Below are 17929 nucleotides of genomic sequence, written 5' to 3'. Positions count from 1 at the left end.
GCACAACTATATGTATGCAATATTTTGTTGATTATATAAACAGCTAGCTAGCATTGCATGACTCTTTCTTTATATACAGATGAAAACCGCTCATATACTTCGTCCGTTTCACAATGTAAAACTTTCTAGCATTATCCATATTCTTTTAGATATTAATGAATCTAGACATATGTATGTCTTTATATTCATTAACATCTATATGTATGTAGACAATGTTAAAAAGTCTTACATTCTGAAACGGAGGGAGTACATACTTATTCCTATGAACATATATACACGTACATTTTATCCCTATGAACACTTTCGAAAACTAAAATAAATATTTACTAATTGCGCACAAGACCACTGAACACATCGTTATTAATCATGCTGCTAAATAATATTAATATTGTCTTCTAAAATAGTTATTACTCCATCTGTCCCAAAATGACTTAATTTACTGCGTTCAATATTTGTTAAAAAAGAATTAATTTTTATCCCCTACCCTTGTCCATATAAATCGTGGAGTTTTATCCATTCAACATATATCCTTTAGCTACCCATTTGGCAATACTACTTTCCTACAAATAATACTTCCTCCGTTTCACAATGTAAGACTTTTTAGCATTGTCCATATTTATTTAGATGTTAATGAATCTAGACATATGTATGTGTTTAAATTCATTAACATCTATATGTATATGGATAATGCTAGAAAGTCTTACATTATGAAACGGAGGGAGTACTAAATAAGAGACACTTTGGTGTTTTTCTTCACTAGTAAATTTTCTTAGATTGCTTAGAGAAATCAAGTCTTTTTAGACGTATAGGGAGTATTAATTCCTTTCTGAGTAATGACCAAATTACTGTAGATATTACAATACTCCCTTATTTCATAATACTTTACTAATTTTGATTGGCTTTGTTTTATTTTGTCCACCGCTGACTTATAAATAAATTCAAGAGTATTCAAAACCTACCATATTATTGAAGTATGTTAGACAATAAATATATCCGTTCATCATAACAAACGATTTGAAAATTCGTCAAACTAATTAAAAGTAAAACAGTGACAATCAAAATTATATTGATAGGTATAGTGAAACAGAGAAATGGAGTATTAGCCGTTCCGTATTATAATTAGTCGTTTAAGGTTCAAGTTTGACGAAGATCATAGAAAACGCAGCAACATTTATAACATCGAATAAGTTTCATTAAATCCAATATTTCCGTTGTATATTTGTCTTGTGTTGAGAATGCTGCTATATTTTTCTATATAAACTTGTTAAAAATTAATGAAACTTAATTTAGGATAAATCGAAAACTTCTTTTTCTTACACAAAATCTAAAACGTCTTACAATATTCATAAAAGAGGGAGTATCGAAAAACTAATTAAGTGCGTATTTTTCGTGTTAATTAACTAATTAAGGATAGAAGTGGCCTCTGTGCGCATGCATATCTTTTGCAATCAATCGAGATGATGGCCGATCAGTGTAACTAGCTGTCGTGTTGAGATCTTCTATATATCGTCGGCCAATGATAAGGGGACATCCGGACATGCATGGATCGTTGATCATTGGCCAACTTTGCATGCATGGGCCACGTCTCCTAGTACTAAGCTCCAACCGCATCGATCGATCTGGCTAGCTATCTGCTATAGAGATCACCAAGGCCGGCCCTGGGGCAGTACGAACGGTGCGACTGTAATGGGCCTCCAAAATATATATACTATGGTATTAGGCTTGATGGGCTTAGAGAAAAGACAGAAAACCGATTGTATTTTAAACTTGTTAGTGTGAAATTCGTTAATGACAATGAGTTTTTAAATATTATCTTGTTTTTTTATGGTGAATGGGGGCCTTTATTTTTTTTCCGTACCGGGCCACCAAAAAGTTAAGGCCGGCCCTGGAGATCACAGCAATATAGATGATCAGAAATGATTATTCAGAAGATATACATACATAATATGTACTTCCATGTCTTTGACGACTCTCTGTCTCACTGCCTAGCCAAGCCATGCAGTAGTAGATTCAGAGAGATATAGCAAAGATCTAAATAAACTAGACAAAACTCTAACCCTTTTTATATATATGTATGACAAAAAGTTTTAGTGAGGTCTTTATAAGAGCTCTCATAATTCTGGTACCGGTAGTGGAGACTCGAGCCCTTGCCGTCCTTATATTAGATCATCACCTGGAGCCATGCATGCAGACATAATATATACACTAAACTCCGATCTTTTCATACATGAATATATTAGTAGAAAATCATAGCTCGTAGTACTAAGAACATGTAATATTCCATATTATGTTTATTTATTTTGGAGCACAATGATCAATCAGAATATTTATATATACAATAGATCTCTCCTACGTATCTAAACCTAATTGGTACTTGCTAAAAACTGGTCGTACGTACGTTAAAAAAAGATCTGACCATTTTAGATGGATCATATTAACATGATCTATATGCATTTAACTTTTCAGGTCATGTTAAAAACTTATCTATTCTACATCTACATGTTGTGGGAGTTTATACTTCATGATGAATGCTTTTTTTTTTTGATAATGGGAATTTATAAAACCCGGCTTCAAACTGGATACAACGGGGTTTTTATTGATTCCAAAGACTAAGCAAAATGTCGGTAAGCTACAACTAAGATTACAAAACTGAGTACAACTCAATATTTATTAATTCAGAATTATGAAACCATTCAGTTTTGCTATATAATTGTCGATAAATTTTCTTCTAAAAATTTAACATATATAATTATAGTACGATCATGATATAATTACATTGTAATTTACATATAACTATAATATAACTTGTACGCAACTTTCACAAAAAAATTTGAATTGTTAGATTTGTTTCAAGATTCTTACCGGCAAGGAAGGAAAAAAAATCAAATTGTGCATACATGTGAGAGGATTCGGTTGACCTCCATTTCACGAAAATAGCATGCTACGAAGAGATTTTTAAAAGTTACATACAAGTGACATTGTAGTTATAGTGTAATTACAATTTGATTGTACCATAATTACATCTGTCAAATTTCTAGAAGAAAAGTTGTCGACAAATGTATATGTGACCTCAAAAAATTAAAAAAAATATTTCAAATGTCAATAACAATAGCTGTGCGACACACGGTTTTACGACTATGAAATACAAGAAAGAAGAGATCGGGAATAACAAATAAGCTCAGATATATGTGTAGTTGTTATCACTTGTTTATATCAGTGGCATGGCCGCTCGTGTGCTGCTAGCTGCATGCCCCATCCATATATTGCATACATACACACATGCTAGCTACTCTCATCACTCTAAATTCTAAAATACACACGACAAGACAGTACAAATCGACGAGCGTCTTCTTTATAAATCAATAGCCAGCCTGCACCACAGCCTGTGCCCATCCAATTAACTACAAGACCCCAGTTCATCCAGTGGATCGATCGATCAGAGCTAGCTAGATCGAGAGATCACAATTCAGAAGCAAACCAATCAAGCATCGATCGATCGATCGACATGGCGTCGGAGAAGGTGGAGACGATCGTGGCGGGCAACTACGTCGAGATGGAGCGTGAAGGCGCCGCCACCGCCGGCGACGGCGTCGGCGGCGCCGCGGCGGCGTCGGGCAGGCGGCGCGGCAAGCTCGCCGTCTCCAGCCTCTTCTGGCACGGCGGCTCCGTCTACGACGCCTGGTTCAGCTGCGCCTCCAACCAGGTTCAATCCGTCGTCATATGACATGACATGACACTCTCATGGCGATCACTACGATCGATCTTGACGTCATCAATGGCGTGATTCTGTGCAGGTGGCGCAGGTGCTGCTGACGCTGCCCTACTCCTTCTCGCAGCTGGGCATGGCGTCCGGGGTGGCGTTCCAGGTGTTCTACGGGCTGATGGGGTCGTGGACGGCCTACCTCATCAGCGTGCTCTACGTCGAGTACCGGACGCGGCGGGAGCGCGACAAGGTGGACTTCCGCAACCATGTCATCCAGTGGTTCGAGGTGCTCGACGGCCTCCTCGGCCGCCATTGGCGCAACGCCGGCCTCATCTTCAACTGCACCTTCCTCCTCTTCGGCTCTGTCATCCAGCTCATCGCCTGCGCCAGCAACATCTACTACATCAACGACCGCCTCGACAAGCGGACATGGACCTACATCTTCGGGGCTTGCTGCGCCACCACGGTGTTCGTCCCGTCCTTCCACAACTACCGCGTCTGGTCCTTCCTCGGCCTCCTCATGACGTCCTACACCGCGTGGTACCTCACCGTCGCCGCCGTCGTGCACGGCAAGGTGGATGGGGCGGCGCCGCGCGCCGGGCCGAGCAAGACGATGGTGCTCTACTTCACCGGCGCCACCAACATCCTCTACACGTTCGGCGGCCACGCCGTGACGGTGGAGATCATGCACGCCATGTGGAGGCCGCGGCGGTTCAAGATGATCTACCTCGCCGCGACGGCGTACGTGCTGACGCTGACGCTGCCGTCGGCGGCGGCGATGTACTGGGCGTTCGGGGACGCGCTGCTGGACCACTCCAACGCCTTCGCGCTGCTGCCGCGGACGCCGTGGCGCGACGCCGCGGTGGTGCTCATGCTCATCCACCAGTTCATCACCTTCGGCTTCGCCTGCACGCCGCTCTACTTCGTGTGGGAGAAGGCCATCGGCGTCCACGGCGGCGCCGGCGTGCTCCGCCGCGCGGCGGCGAGGCTCCCCGTCGTGCTCCCCATCTGGTTCCTCGCCGTCATCTTCCCCTTCTTCGGCCCCATCAACTCCACCGTCGGATCCTTCCTCGTCAGCTTCACCGTCTACATCATCCCGGCGATGGCGCACATGGCGACGTTCGCGCCGGCGGCCGCCAGGGAGAACGCCGTCGAGCCGCCGCCGCGCGCGCTCGGCGGCTGGCCGGGGACGTTCGCCGCCAACTGCTTCGTCGTCGCGTGGGTGCTCGTCGTCGGCTTCGGCTTCGGCGGATGGGCGAGCACGGTCAACTTCGTTCGCCAAGTTGACACCTTTGGCCTCTTCACCAAGTGCTACCAGTGCCCTCCAAGACACTAGAATTTTAATTTTTTTTACCATGGTTAATTTCTTGATGAGGAGTTAATTAATCCTGCTACCTACTGTTGCATAATTGCATTGATGCACAGAGAGAGAAGAAAAAAAAAGTTGAGAGATTGCATGCGAGCTTCATCATCTATCTTAATCTTCCATGGCGATCGAGCTCATGGCATTGTTGATTATGATTAGTGTCTGTGAGGAGAGAGATTAATTCCTGTATGTATGTATGTATGTGTGTATGTGTGTATGATTGATGATGATATATGATGGATCGAATTGAACTATATGTATCTCTCTGAATCATAGGTGTGATGCATGTTCAGTTAGGTTTTTTTTTGTTGGCGTTTCATTTCTTTCCTAATTAATTTGATAGAAATGGATATAGCTTCTGTGATGCAATGTTGTGCATGCCTCTGTCTTTTAAACAAGTATTGGAGATTCAGATTCCTACTAGTAAGTGAACAAGTATTATTGCAAGCAAGTTTTCAACTTTTCATGCCGTGGCAGTACTCAATTTAGAAGTGCACATAAGTTTGGGTGTATCAAATCAAATGGTCCTACCAATACACCAATGCTAATGGCCTCCTTTGATCCTTTACAATGCAGAGACATCCAATGGTGCTGATGATGCTGTTAACTGATGATCATACCCACATCCCTCAAGGACAATCACACTTGAAGAATCACATGACTGACAGAGAGGGCAAAAAGCTTAATCTGCATGCAGTCTGCAAGCTTTGCAGATCAGAGGAAGAACCTGCATGCAGGCCTGCATTTGCATCCATGCATGCAATGGTCCACCTTTTGTCCCAGAAAAGGTGATACTGAATTCTAATTACAAAAGGGTAAAGGAAGATAAGTATACATCAACTGAAGCTGATGCTACAAAGCTGTGGTCCATGTCCTTACTGTGATGTGAAGAAAGGACTAGCTTGGAGACCATATGTGTGCATCTAGTCCCATAAAGTCATATATGATATATGATATATGCATGCATGGATGCAGCCACAGGACAAAGGAGGTCCAGGACTGAATAAACAAAGTAGTAATTCTCAGCTTCTCATATGGTTGCATCATAAGGGCTCTGTAGTTTGGATCTGTGGTAAGGTTTGAGGATAAGTTAATAAGAATCCTAATGCATTGAGCCAGCTAACTGGGCAGTTAAAGATGTTGCAAGGTCAGAAATTTCCAGTTTTTCAGACGTGTTAAAAATGTTGCAGTTAAAAATGTTGCAACAATTATTCCAAAAAAAAAATGTTGCAACATCTGAAATCTGCAATGCAATGCAATGTATTGGATCATGCACCATCAGCAATGTGTTAAATTTTTTTTAACATTTTTAACACATTGCATTGAAAATTTCAGGTTTATGTTAACTGCTCCCAAGATTTCAGGAAATTTGCAGGTGGGGAACATGAGATGACATGAAACACATTGCATTGCATAGAAACGGTATAATATCTCAAACTCTACTGTTCTAATAGAAGAAAAAAAAATATCCACAATGAAACAAAGCAAGAGGCATTATTGAGTTAAGTAGCTTCAAGTGTCTGAATTGTTCTTCGGTCAGAGCATGGACAGCTTCCATGGGCACTTGTCAGACAAACACCTCTCTCTCTCTCTGCAGAAACGCTAACAGCTAGATGACAACGGATTGTGGGAGGAAGACGAACACCAAACAGGAAAACACTCCACGGCATGAGCTGCCTTCCATCACCACAACTGTTTCGATCGGATGGGTTCTGAACTCTGAACATTTCTGAAGAAAAACGAACAAGGAGTTGCTGCCAAATTAATCACCCCTAGCTTAGCTCGTCTCTACCTTGAGCTCAACTGTTTGTTCAGCTAGACTCCAGATGCCTTGGATCATGTGCCGTGGCGGTACGTTCCAGCCTCGGTAGCCGCGCCGTCTCCTCGGCGTCTGTAGCGGCCGTCGTCGCCCGCCTTCTTCTCCGTCTCCGGTGGGCCGTCCGGGGACAGTGATCATATTCAGCAAGCTGGATGCATGCAATGCCAGTGCAGTGCAAAACAGCAAAAGTTCAGAGATGCAGCAAGAGCCTACAATTTTCAGACTTCACCTCCTTGTCCTGATGCCTGAACACACTGTCAACAGGAAAATTCCTTTCTGGTGATGGTGATCAGTGTTCTGTTGCTTGTGCAGTGCAGGATGATTGAGTTGCAGTAGCCATGGATAAGATGTGGGGTTTAGCTCTGAAAACTCTGAAGTTATGTGTTAACCGTTTCAGATTAGTATAGGCTGCTATATGATCCTAGTAATAATTAGGGAAATCTTTAGTCTTTACCATCCTTTAAAAAAAAGTATCGGAAGATATTATATTTTTCTAATGAAAAACTTGGTACCTATAGATACTAGGTATCTTGAGGTATAAAAATTTTTAGTGTAAAATTTCTCTACTAATTAACAAAGACTTTTTCAAGTAAGGTAAAATTTCTCCACTAATTAACCTTGCCAGAGAGAATGCTACTGCTGCAAGACTAAGAAATTAGTAGAAGAATTATCATCAGTTGATTCTTATCTCAATCAAAATGACAATCAGAAAGCTTGTTAGACCAAATAACTTGGTAATCTGCTAAATAACCTTTTTCTCTCTCTTTCTGTTTGAGAAAGAACATCATGTTAGCTGACAGAAGGAGACATTGCAAGAAACAAAAGAATGGAAAAGAACAGAATGCATCAACGAAATCACAGGATACATAGCCCAGTTGCAGAGAACGACAACAGGAGGCAGCAAGAGCAAGATGCTTTATAAATTGCAAGAACTGAACACTGCAGCAGGAACAAGCAGACATCCCTGCATGCATCTTCAGTGCATCCATCCACGAGCACGGATTATTCAGATCCTGACATGTCTGCCGTTCCATGGACACACAAAGAACAGGTTAAATATTTTGATTAGCCCAGCACTAACTAACCACAGCTGTTGAGCTTAAGCCTGGCAGGTACAGTACATGCCAAGCAATGCTACAAGCACTAGCATTTTCAGGCCAGAGACTGCAGGGTGATTAAGCAACACTCCCAGTGTCTCTACAAGTCTAATGTCAGAATTCAGATCTAGGAGAAGCTCCCTTTTTTCTCAAGTACGTGTCAGTGTGTGTGTGATCATCTTTTTTCTTTTCTGTGACAATAATTGAGAAGGGTCCAATCTGCAATATGTGAACCCCAAGATTCCTCAGGTAAATGGCAAATAGGAAAGCTTAATGGTAGAAGTGGTTCAAAGTTCAAACCCAACATGCATACAGACTTGTCATTTCCAACCATGCCACTAACATCCAAAGACCCACATATTGAACAATACCACTGTAAAGCATATATTAAACAATATCACTGATACAGCTCAGGATAACAAAATGTAACACAAAGGAATTTGTTTTGTCCCGTTATTCTTGGAATACTGGGCCAGAACTATTTATGGATTATTCGCGCCACACTTTCAAAAGTATTACTTAGGCTACTTATTCTAAGATATACTTGTTAGGTTTATAAAATATAATTATTTGATTCATTTCCTATAAACAAATCGATCATCCATCATCCTACATCCGCATTTCATCTAGAAAGAATTGGCATCGCGCCACCCCAATGTTGACTAAGTAGAGCTCAAGTTTTACTTGATGGCTTGCATATCCATGTTTCTTAGGTTCAAAGGAACAAGAATGTTCAACAAAATTGGAGCCCTTTTGATCTACCATGAATGAACTTCAAATGCATCACTATATCCAAGCTGACAGCCATCACAAACCTCCTTAAGCTGCATGGCTCACCAATAATGCCACTGAAAAGCTGAACTTCTCCATGTCCCTCGAGCATTGGAAGATCACATCTGACAGACAAATCAAAACCACTGACCAATTCTGATATGGCAACTTCTATTGTTGCCTCCACTCCTCTACAAACAATTCCAAAAGACATTTATGTATCTTGGATTATGAAAGCTGCCATTAATGTTTTACCAGAAAATGTAGCCTACTAAAAAGAAAGGCCAATTACACACATTATGATATGTTTATTTTTTTTTCTGGAACATAACAAACTATTCCTAATTTTATTTGCCTTTTTTTGGGGGTTGTGATATTACTCACAAGTCACAACATAGTGCATGTACACTTCAGTTCACTGAACTGAGTAATGATGTTCTTTCAGTTACAATGCTGTACCTAATTTGACAGTTCTCCTGACCAGTGAACACCAAAGATTTTCGAATCAACAGCAAACAATTTACATAGATTAAATTTACATATGGCTTCTGAACGGAAGAGCAGCTACTTCTAGGAGCAAGAGAACTTAAGACAGAATTACACCTTGTGTTGAGTGTTTACTGTGTAGTCAGCAGGGTCACTTCATATTTGACTTCACTTGCAAATACAGTGACTGATCCAAAGCAGTAGACTCCAGCTTTTGAGCAAAGCATGAATGAATGTCCAGAAGATGATTCTCAAAAGTCATTGTTTTCAATGGCTGTCCTACAAAAGACGAACTGTATCGCTGCATTGAGTTGCGATTAAAAATCTGAAGAGCTTATGAATTGAATTGCCTATGCTTGCTGTTGGTATCATCACCAAGATACAATCTTTAGAGTTTCAGTATCTGAACTGCCACGTTTGGAGAAAGAACTTCCGGAGAAATGATCTGGATCATTCTTAAGATGTCCAAGGCAGATGCATTGGTGTTAACTGGACTGAGCTTCTCAACTATTATGCTTGAGACTAACTAAAGCTGGATGAGCCCAACATCAACTCAAACATGTCATCTGGGGTAAGAAGGGTTGTTCCCCCAAGAATAAGCTCCACATCAGGTCTGCTGCTGTCTGATATTGCCTTCATGACTTCCCGGACCTTGCATAGAAAAGATCATTTAATTTGTTAAAGATTTACTTTTTCACACTGCGATATATACTTTGCCAACACATAAGCACAAATTGCACAGAGAAAAGGAACAATCATAGATGGGAAAAGTTGCAGATAGTCCAAATACTCTCTCCATCCCAAATTGATCCTATAATGTTTGTGTACCAAGACCTAGGATAATTTAAACCGCATTGATTAAGACGCCATGCACAATATGCACATATTCTCCCACAGTGCATGCATTGATTAAAACATAATGCACAAATATACACATTCTCCCGTGTTGTATTAATTGCACTCCGATGAAATCCGTGTCCATGCGGTTATAAGATGATCAATTTGAGAAATTTTAGTTTCTATTATATGATGATCAATTTGGGGAGGGAGTAACAAGCACTGGATAATCAGTTAAAAAATATTGGATAATCCACACCCAACGGATATTGATATACCAATACAACCATCCATATCCCTTTCCATATCTCCTCCAATATAGAAAGGTTCCTTACCATTCTAACAAATGTTTTGGCGGCAGATTGGATCAGACATTATATGTACCTTCTTTACAAAGAGAACTTTTTGCAAGTTCCTTTTAGTTCTATTGTGGTTTGTAATCTCTTGTTTGGATGAGTGCAATTTTATGCGCTTTTCAAAGTGCACTAACTAAAACCTCATGTTTTCTACATGGGAATGTAACCTGATATTTTGAAGATAGGAATCGTGTACCAACTGATGGTTCTGAAAGTGCCACACTACCAGTACACTAGCAAAACATAGAAAATATAGGTCAAATTTGAGGATTCTTACTGTAGTTTTAAACAAAATAAACAAATATTTATATTTAAACACCAAACAGTATAATAGAAACACAGCTTCAATAATGCCATACTGGTATGATTGAATACTTGAAACCAAAGAATATGGACCATACCTCAAGGGCATTGATGCCTCCCACAACAAAAACGATGAGAATGCTTTGGTCGCCAAAGCTTGGTTTAGACTGCAGATAGTATTGAGTGTGAGAAAGGATAGCTACAGAGTGGTGGCAAAGGAACCAAGGAAGTACAAACTAATAACTCACCTGTCCTAGCCCAAACCTCCCCAGTCCACTTTTAAATAAACGTCCAACAGCTGATGAGTGATATTCAAGGCCAGGAATGTCATACCTTGCCAAGACAGCTAATAGCAACTTATAGAGCAAGCCTTTTCTTGAGTATATGTCAGTCTCAAATCTGCTCAGTGCTGCTAGGCCTTCTCCAAGAGTTTGGTTCCTTAACCTCATACTGGACAAATTGTGAAAGAACTTAAAAAGCTGGTCAACTCTGTCTCGTACTTCCAACTTAAGTTGCATGTCCCCATAAGCTTCATCCTTCTGATCATCAGTATTATCATCATCATCACCCCAGCTATCCCATTGGTCATCAAAATCATCAGTACTCTTAGAAGCTTCGATGGAGTCATTACTTTTGTCACCATCTTTAGTTCTAGCTTTAGCTTCAAGCTCATTCTCCAAGCCAACAAGAAATCTGAGCTTCACAGATGATGGCCTGTCAAGGATAGAGTCCACCACAATATCTTTCAAAGACCGCTCGTCTTCCCAAGAGAATGGACCACCAGCAATCGATGTAGGAAAATTTTCACCAGCCAAGATATACCCGATAATTGTTAGAAGCAAAACATCCTGGAAACTTAGAAGGCCCTGAGAGGACTCAGTTTTATTAGCTTGCTTGTGAGATTCAACTGAAGTGCTAGTGTTGATAAAATCACGAAGCTCACTGGCAAGACTTTGAGTTGTCTCTGCAGATGTTACACTTAATATTCTCTCTGCACTTGTAAAGGCATCCCAGCGAGAACTTTGAGGCTCCTGGAGAGCCATTTCAGCAGCCAGTGCCAATTGGATAACCCCTCTGTTTCTTACTAAGGATAACTGGTCTCGAGAGAGCATTTGAACCATAGAATGAAGCTCTGAAACAGAGGCAGCTCCTTGCCGACCTTTGGATGGGAAGGATAACTTCTCATGTTGTAAAGCTTCCATAAGCCATTTCTTAATCAACATTAACCCATCTTTTGCTCCTCTGTCGAGTAATGATTCCAAGTAGCACACTCCAGCATAATTGGATAGGAATGAACCATTTAAACTACCATGTTGACTGCTGAGTTTGTCATCATGAGCTTTATCCGCGTAATCAGGTAGCCAGGTTACTTCAGATTCAACTTCAGCAGAGTTCCATCCAGACACAAATGACATGATACTTTCGGGTAACATACTGGTCCTACTCTTAGGTTCTTCCTTGCTGAAGACCTTTTCAAAAGGGACCTTTATATCTAGTGGGATACGTTTAACAGTAGCTTCAGAATGCTTGCTTGGAGTTTGTGGATTTTTGGACACAAAATAGGATGAAGTCCCTTCCTTGCGTGTCAAGGAGGACAGCATCCTATCAAGAAATGAGTCACCGTGGAAACAAGGAGTAAGGAGATCAAGTGTACGATCTACGATCAGCAGGCCAGCAGATCTCTTATTACGACCAACATCATATAGACTTGACATATCCATCATCAGCTTCCCGATGACCTTTGATGTATCTCCAAGTGAAAATATATCGAGCTTTAGGTCCATCTACACATGTTTTGTAATACGGATCACTAAGTGGTTATATGAATGAAAAATAAGAAGCCACTAGTAAGAAATATGTTCTTATGATAAATCTTTACCTTACTGGCCAGATGGTAAAGGAACTGGGCAGTCAATGTCACTCCGGGGGGAATCTCATCACCATCAAAAGATCTACCAGTAGATATGGGAGGTAGCCCTGGACTAAGGGAATCTTCATGATGGTTTGATAAACATGATTCAGCCATTGTGCCTTCAGATGGCAAAACAAAAGTCCTAGAGGAAATAGGAGAGAAAATCATCGGAAAGTGAGTCACAGTTACAGATAATCTTTTTCCTTTAGTTTCTAGCTGGCTTGACTCATCAGCAAACAAATCCTTTTTTGTTGGGCTAGATTCAGAATTAGAGCCATAATGCACCCCAGATTCCCAATTGGAGTATCTACCACCATCTGATGTGAAATCTTTTCCTGTGTAAAAAGTGGTATCTTTGTGCTCATCTGACTTTTCATACTTCTTCAGAAGTTCCTCATGGTCCTGAGTAAGTAATGTCTCATACTCCCGGAAGGCATCTGGTCCAAATGGGGAATCAACATATGCTGAGTGACCAACCTGCAATATATCACAAATGATTCAAATCCTGCTTGCAGAACTTAGGATGATTTTGCTTTCAATAAAAAAACTCTTAAGTTTTGCAAAAAGAAAAAAAAAATCTTATAATATGGGTTGAAGCAAGATTGCTGTTTATCAACATTTGGTTGAGCACCACAGAAGTTACCACAGGTTGCAAACAAAACAAAGTCCACAAATTAGCTCATACTAATACACTCATATGTGTTCAGCTATACTATGTCAACAAATAATTCAAGATGACATTAAGATTATTCATACAATAAATAATGGTTTAGATAAGCTTCCAAATGGACAACATGCAACAATACAAACTACATACATGAGTGTTGAGACCATCCCCTGGAGAAAGGATAAATCAAACAATCCAGATATGGTATATGATACCTTCATGATAATATGGAAACTAACATGGACTATGTACCTTTTTCAAAGGAAATTAAATAGGAACTTAAGCCCCAGGCAAAAAATAAAATAAAATAAAATCTAAAGCCATTTTGATGTGAACAGAAGATAATTGTAGGAAAATAATGGCTGGATGTTCAAGCATTTCAGAAGCAATACAGGCATCAAAGTAACAAATTCTTGCAGGAATGAAGTACCTCGGAAATAGCTGTCAACACAGTACAATGTGAAATAGTTCCATGGTTTCCCAGGCAGCGCAAAATATACCGATGTGCATCACTAAGCAGGCGTGATGTAATCACTACTATCTTCCTTGCTGGATGTGCAAAACTTGAGTGCCATTCAGCAGCCTGCCAAACACAAGTTACGGCATTTTGATCATGTAAAGAACAGGATGGCACATTTGTCATTAAAAAAAAGCATAATTTTTTCTTACTTTTTGTACATGAACAAAGAAAATTATGGTTTTATATAAGAAAATATGAGTTTGACACTAAGGTTAACATGAAGGCTGTTAGGTGCACTGCTTCTCATCTATAAGAAGTTCAGAATGAAAAAGAAATATGAAGTACAGAAATTCAAGATGTCATAGGACCAAAAAGGTAGTCCCTCCATACCATAATATAAATTGAATTTTATTTGCTAATAGTATCATTGGATTGACATTTGAATACACTTTCAAATGGCTATAATTTTGTTCCTACAAACTTTATAGTATATGAGAAATTATGAGTCAAAGATTAGTTTTGGAGACCGTGACGAGTTTGACCATGCCTTATATTTTGGGATAGAGGGAGTAGTCCTTAGCTCTAAGTTGACACAAATCAAGAAACAAATGCCACTTGCAACTATGGTTTCTTCCTAAACTTTGCCACTCATGTGCCAGACACACACTAAAAATGCTTGAGCTTTGGTGCACTCAACATGCTGCATTCAGTTTGAAACATAAATTACTACTGAGCAGACAACATTGCAACTTTTGGGAGGCATTGCTATTAGCTTACTGGCTAACTACCTTGGGAGGTAGTATGCATTATTACCATATCTATTCTTTATTACTAGTATAATTAATTGACTTTTATGGCAAGGGATTTAAGTAATCTCACAGCATCAAGCGGAGATGCATTCTCCAAGCTGCAAATTGCACGAGCACCAAGCTCAAGAAGCAAGGGGAAAGCTCCAATAAACTGAAACGCCTCCAGAGTGCCTGCATCAAGGTACACTAGTGCATCTGCAATCTCATCTCCAATCTGCAAAGCAGCAACAGACCAAAAAAAGAACATAAATTTCTATAGTGAAAGCCACGAAGATAAAGTCCATTAGTTTTACATGCAAATCATCAAATAGGAATTTGTTTTCTCAAAGTTAACCACAGCTTAAGTTAATCACGAACGAATAACAGCGACTTGTCAGCTCAGAAGCTAAAAGGATAAATCTTTACCAAGTTAAGCAGCTCCTGTAATTTATCGTTTTGGAACGAGAAAGAAATACGGTCAGGAAGCTGTAAAGATGGGTTTTTTTTAAAGAACAATTTCATCGTCGCTCCAATAGTCCAATTAAACGCAGTAGTCTCATATTCATCTCCAAAGTGCAAAATTCAGATAATTAGAAACTGAAAATTCTGGGAATCTTCTTACACATTCAGTTTAACCCGGACAAAATTAATCTCTTTCATGATAATAAAAAGAAATCGAACAAACAATGAGGAATCCGAGCAGGCAAGGTAAGAGAGAGAAGTCGCGAAGAGATCCGACCTGGCGGATGGAGTCGAGGCAGGCGGCGATCAGATCCACCGACCCCATAGTCCACTATCCCCTGAGATCCCAGGAATCTCTTCGCCGCCACGCCCCCACCCTCCCCGTGCGCCGGCGACGCGGTAGCGAGGATGGGAGGGGAGACACCAGCCGTAAAGAACTCGGTGGGGTTGGGGGTGTTCGGCGCTGCCGCTCGCCGGAGATGCCGCCGGTGGTGTCGGATGAATCGCGGCGGCGGAGGAGACGAGACGAGACGACGGCGAGAGAGAGAAGAGAAGACGAAAGGATTAGTAGGCCCGTTTGGAGCATCCGGCCCGACCCATCTGATTTGGGCCCAGTAAGCAAACGCTCATGGTGTCGACCAATTGAAAAGGAACTTTCTACTGCATATCCGTTTCATATTAAAAGACACTTTTAATTTTTTTTCCAGTAAAATTCTTTTTTGAGTTTGATCGAAGCTTATTAAAAATATATAGTAATATCCACAACGCTAAATAAATTTGTTTCATTAAATTTTACATTGAATATATTTTGATAATATGTTTTGTTTTGTGTTACTATATGTTTTTAGGCAAACTTTGTGAAACTTTAAAATGTATGACTAAAAAAATATACAAAACGTTATGAAAGGAAACTAGTACGTACCTCCGTCGCATAATATAAGGTAATGTTTGGATTGGGGACAAGATGGGATGGGTTAGTTCCATCTCTGTTTTTTTGAATGGGATGATCATGTTTTTTTGTTTGGTTACAGGGATGAAACGAACCCTGTTTTTTTATTTGGTTTGAGGAATATAATGGGATGGAATGATTCTATACATTGTTTGGATGGAGGGATGAAGGTGGGATGCCTGATAGGGCTACCTATTGATATTAGTTGGTGAAGTTACCCCCAACTAGTCATGAACACCATAGAGTGCAAAATAATACTTAGTCATGAACACCACACTATTTAAAAATGACCATTGTGAATTCCAATTTCGTTTGTTCACAAACAATATAGCTCCATAAGTTATTAAAAAAATTTAATAAAACTTCATGTATGCCCAAAATAATTGCTGCAGCAGCAGAAGCTTCACAGTGCACATATAATACAAGCCACACATAATAATAGCAAATTTTAGTCTTACATATATTAGCAACTTAAGGTCTTCACATTTAATTCTTGCACATGATAGCAATTTTAAGTCTTACTCGTACTAGTAAGTTCTCTGCCTCAAACATATTGGCAGTTTAAAGTCTTACATAATAGGTAAATAAACCAACCAACAACACATAACACCAAAAGAACTATCCAACTCATCCAAGAAGCCTATGTTGATCCAGGGAACTTTTCACTAATGAACATAGCAAACCAATGCATCTTGTTTTCAAATGGAAGTCCATCGAAAGCTCTAGCAATGTGAGGGTTGGCAACCAAATGAGCATAGTAAAATGATCTATGGACCTCCTCAAAACCAGGAAGGGTTTTCAATATGTCAAATAAACCTTCTGGAAGCTTATTGTCCAGCTCGGCTACCTTTAGTATAGCAGAGGCAAGCTTGTCACCAACACTAGTGAATGCACCAATCAGCCCGTCATCTTCATTCTCTTGTGTTTTTGCTTTCTTTGGCTTACTTGCAGATGATGCCTCCGCACGATCATCAGTAGTGGCAGGACCATCATTTTCTTCATCATTGTCATCTTGAACATCCTCTATTCCTAGGACTGAACTTGAGTCCTTTGCATACTTTCCTGTAGCAATTGTGCTACCAAATATTATAAGCATCTCACCATAGTGTGCAAGAGGTTTGTTAAAATAATCCGCATTAGCCTTGTGATCCTTCATGAAACAAAAGTTATTGTATAAGAAAATGCAATAAAAAGTTATAAAAATAAAACAAAGAACCCACAAGGTAAGACATATACCTCAATATAACCATTATAGTTCTCATCATCAAGAGTAATAATGAAAATTTTCTCATCCCAACCAGCCAGCACTCACTTTCCTAAGCCTATTTATCTTTGAAAACTTTCTTTGCCGTATCTTCAAATGGTTCTTAATTTGCTCACCCGTGAGTGTACTATTGAACCTTTCATTGACCGCCCTAGCACATGCATTGAGATGGACTGCCTTGAAGCCAGATGAGGTCCTTGTGCCACCAGCAACAACATTAACTAGGTGAGAAAACATGAAAGAGGACATAGCTGAGGTCCATGAAGCATGGGTGCTTCCTCCCTTGCCACTGTTGTTGTCCATTTCCTACCTATCATAAAATGAAACAAAAATGTCCATTCAGTAATAAAATATGCATACAATATATCTAATAAAAAAATATGCATGCAACAATATATCAACTCAGAAAATAACCATTCAGCAATATATCTAATAAAAAAATTCAGAATTCAGCAACATATCAACCCAGAAAATGACCATTCAGCAATATATCAACCCAAAAAATTACCATTCACCAACATATCAAACCAGAATATGAGCATTCAGCAATATATCAACCCAAAAAATTACCATTTACCAACATATCAAACCAGAATATGAGCATTCAGCAATATATCAACCCAAAAAATTACCATTCACCAACATATCAACCCAGAATATGAGCATCCAGGAACATATTAACCCAGAAA

At 39.9% G+C, this 17929-nt stretch overlaps 2 protein-coding genes across 2 annotated transcripts; one reads left to right on the top strand and one right to left on the bottom strand.

The window, feature by feature from the left end:
- The first annotated feature begins 3329 nt into the window (after nucleotides 1–3329).
- On the top strand, nucleotides 3330–5325 carry LOC127754611 (putative auxin transporter-like protein 4). Its single transcript, XM_052280187.1, has 2 exons — nucleotides 3330–3703; nucleotides 3795–5325. Exons 1-2 carry the CDS (start codon nucleotides 3506–3508, stop codon nucleotides 5037–5039), a joined length of 1443 nt encoding a protein of 480 aa, XP_052136147.1. The 5' UTR covers nucleotides 3330–3505; the 3' UTR covers nucleotides 5040–5325.
- A 3258-nt stretch (nucleotides 5326–8583) lies between these two features.
- LOC127754610 (sec1 family domain-containing protein MIP3) lies at nucleotides 8584–15603 on the bottom strand. The gene is made up of 7 exons (XM_052280186.1): nucleotides 15305–15603; nucleotides 14657–14800; nucleotides 13748–13900; nucleotides 12618–13127; nucleotides 10987–12522; nucleotides 10837–10905; nucleotides 8584–9893 (listed from the first exon to the last, which is right to left on the bottom strand). Exons 1-7 carry the CDS (start codon nucleotides 15350–15352, stop codon nucleotides 9765–9767), a joined length of 2589 nt encoding a protein of 862 aa, XP_052136146.1. The 5' UTR covers nucleotides 15353–15603; the 3' UTR covers nucleotides 8584–9764.
- Nucleotides 15604–17929: the final 2326 nt, after the last annotated feature.

The sequence above is a fragment of the Oryza glaberrima genome, chromosome 11 (genome assembly GCF_000147395.1).
Source record: "Oryza glaberrima chromosome 11, OglaRS2, whole genome shotgun sequence".
Taxonomy (NCBI): domain Eukaryota; kingdom Viridiplantae; phylum Streptophyta; class Magnoliopsida; order Poales; family Poaceae; genus Oryza; species Oryza glaberrima.
Note: the sequence above shows the minus strand (reverse complement) of the source record. Positions and strands in the feature narration are given on the sequence as shown.

Coding starts and splice junctions, on each gene's coding strand:
- LOC127754610 (XM_052280186.1), bottom strand. CDS start 15,352: ATGGGGTCGGTGGATCTGATCGCCGCCTGCCTCGACTCCATCCGCCAG. Junction 13,901..14,656: donor ATGCATCTCCGCTTGATGCT/GTGAGATTACTT, acceptor TGTGTTTGGCAG/GCTGCTGAATGGCACTCAAG. Junction 9,894..10,836: donor GAGGCATCAATGCCCTTGAG/GTATGGTCCATA, acceptor TTTCTATGCAAG/GTCCGGGAAGTCATGAAGGC.
- LOC127754611 (XM_052280187.1), top strand. CDS start 3,506: ATGGCGTCGGAGAAGGTGGAGACGATCGTGGCGGGCAACTACGTCGAG. Junction 3,704..3,794: donor TCAGCTGCGCCTCCAACCAG/GTTCAATCCGTC, acceptor GATTCTGTGCAG/GTGGCGCAGGTGCTGCTGAC.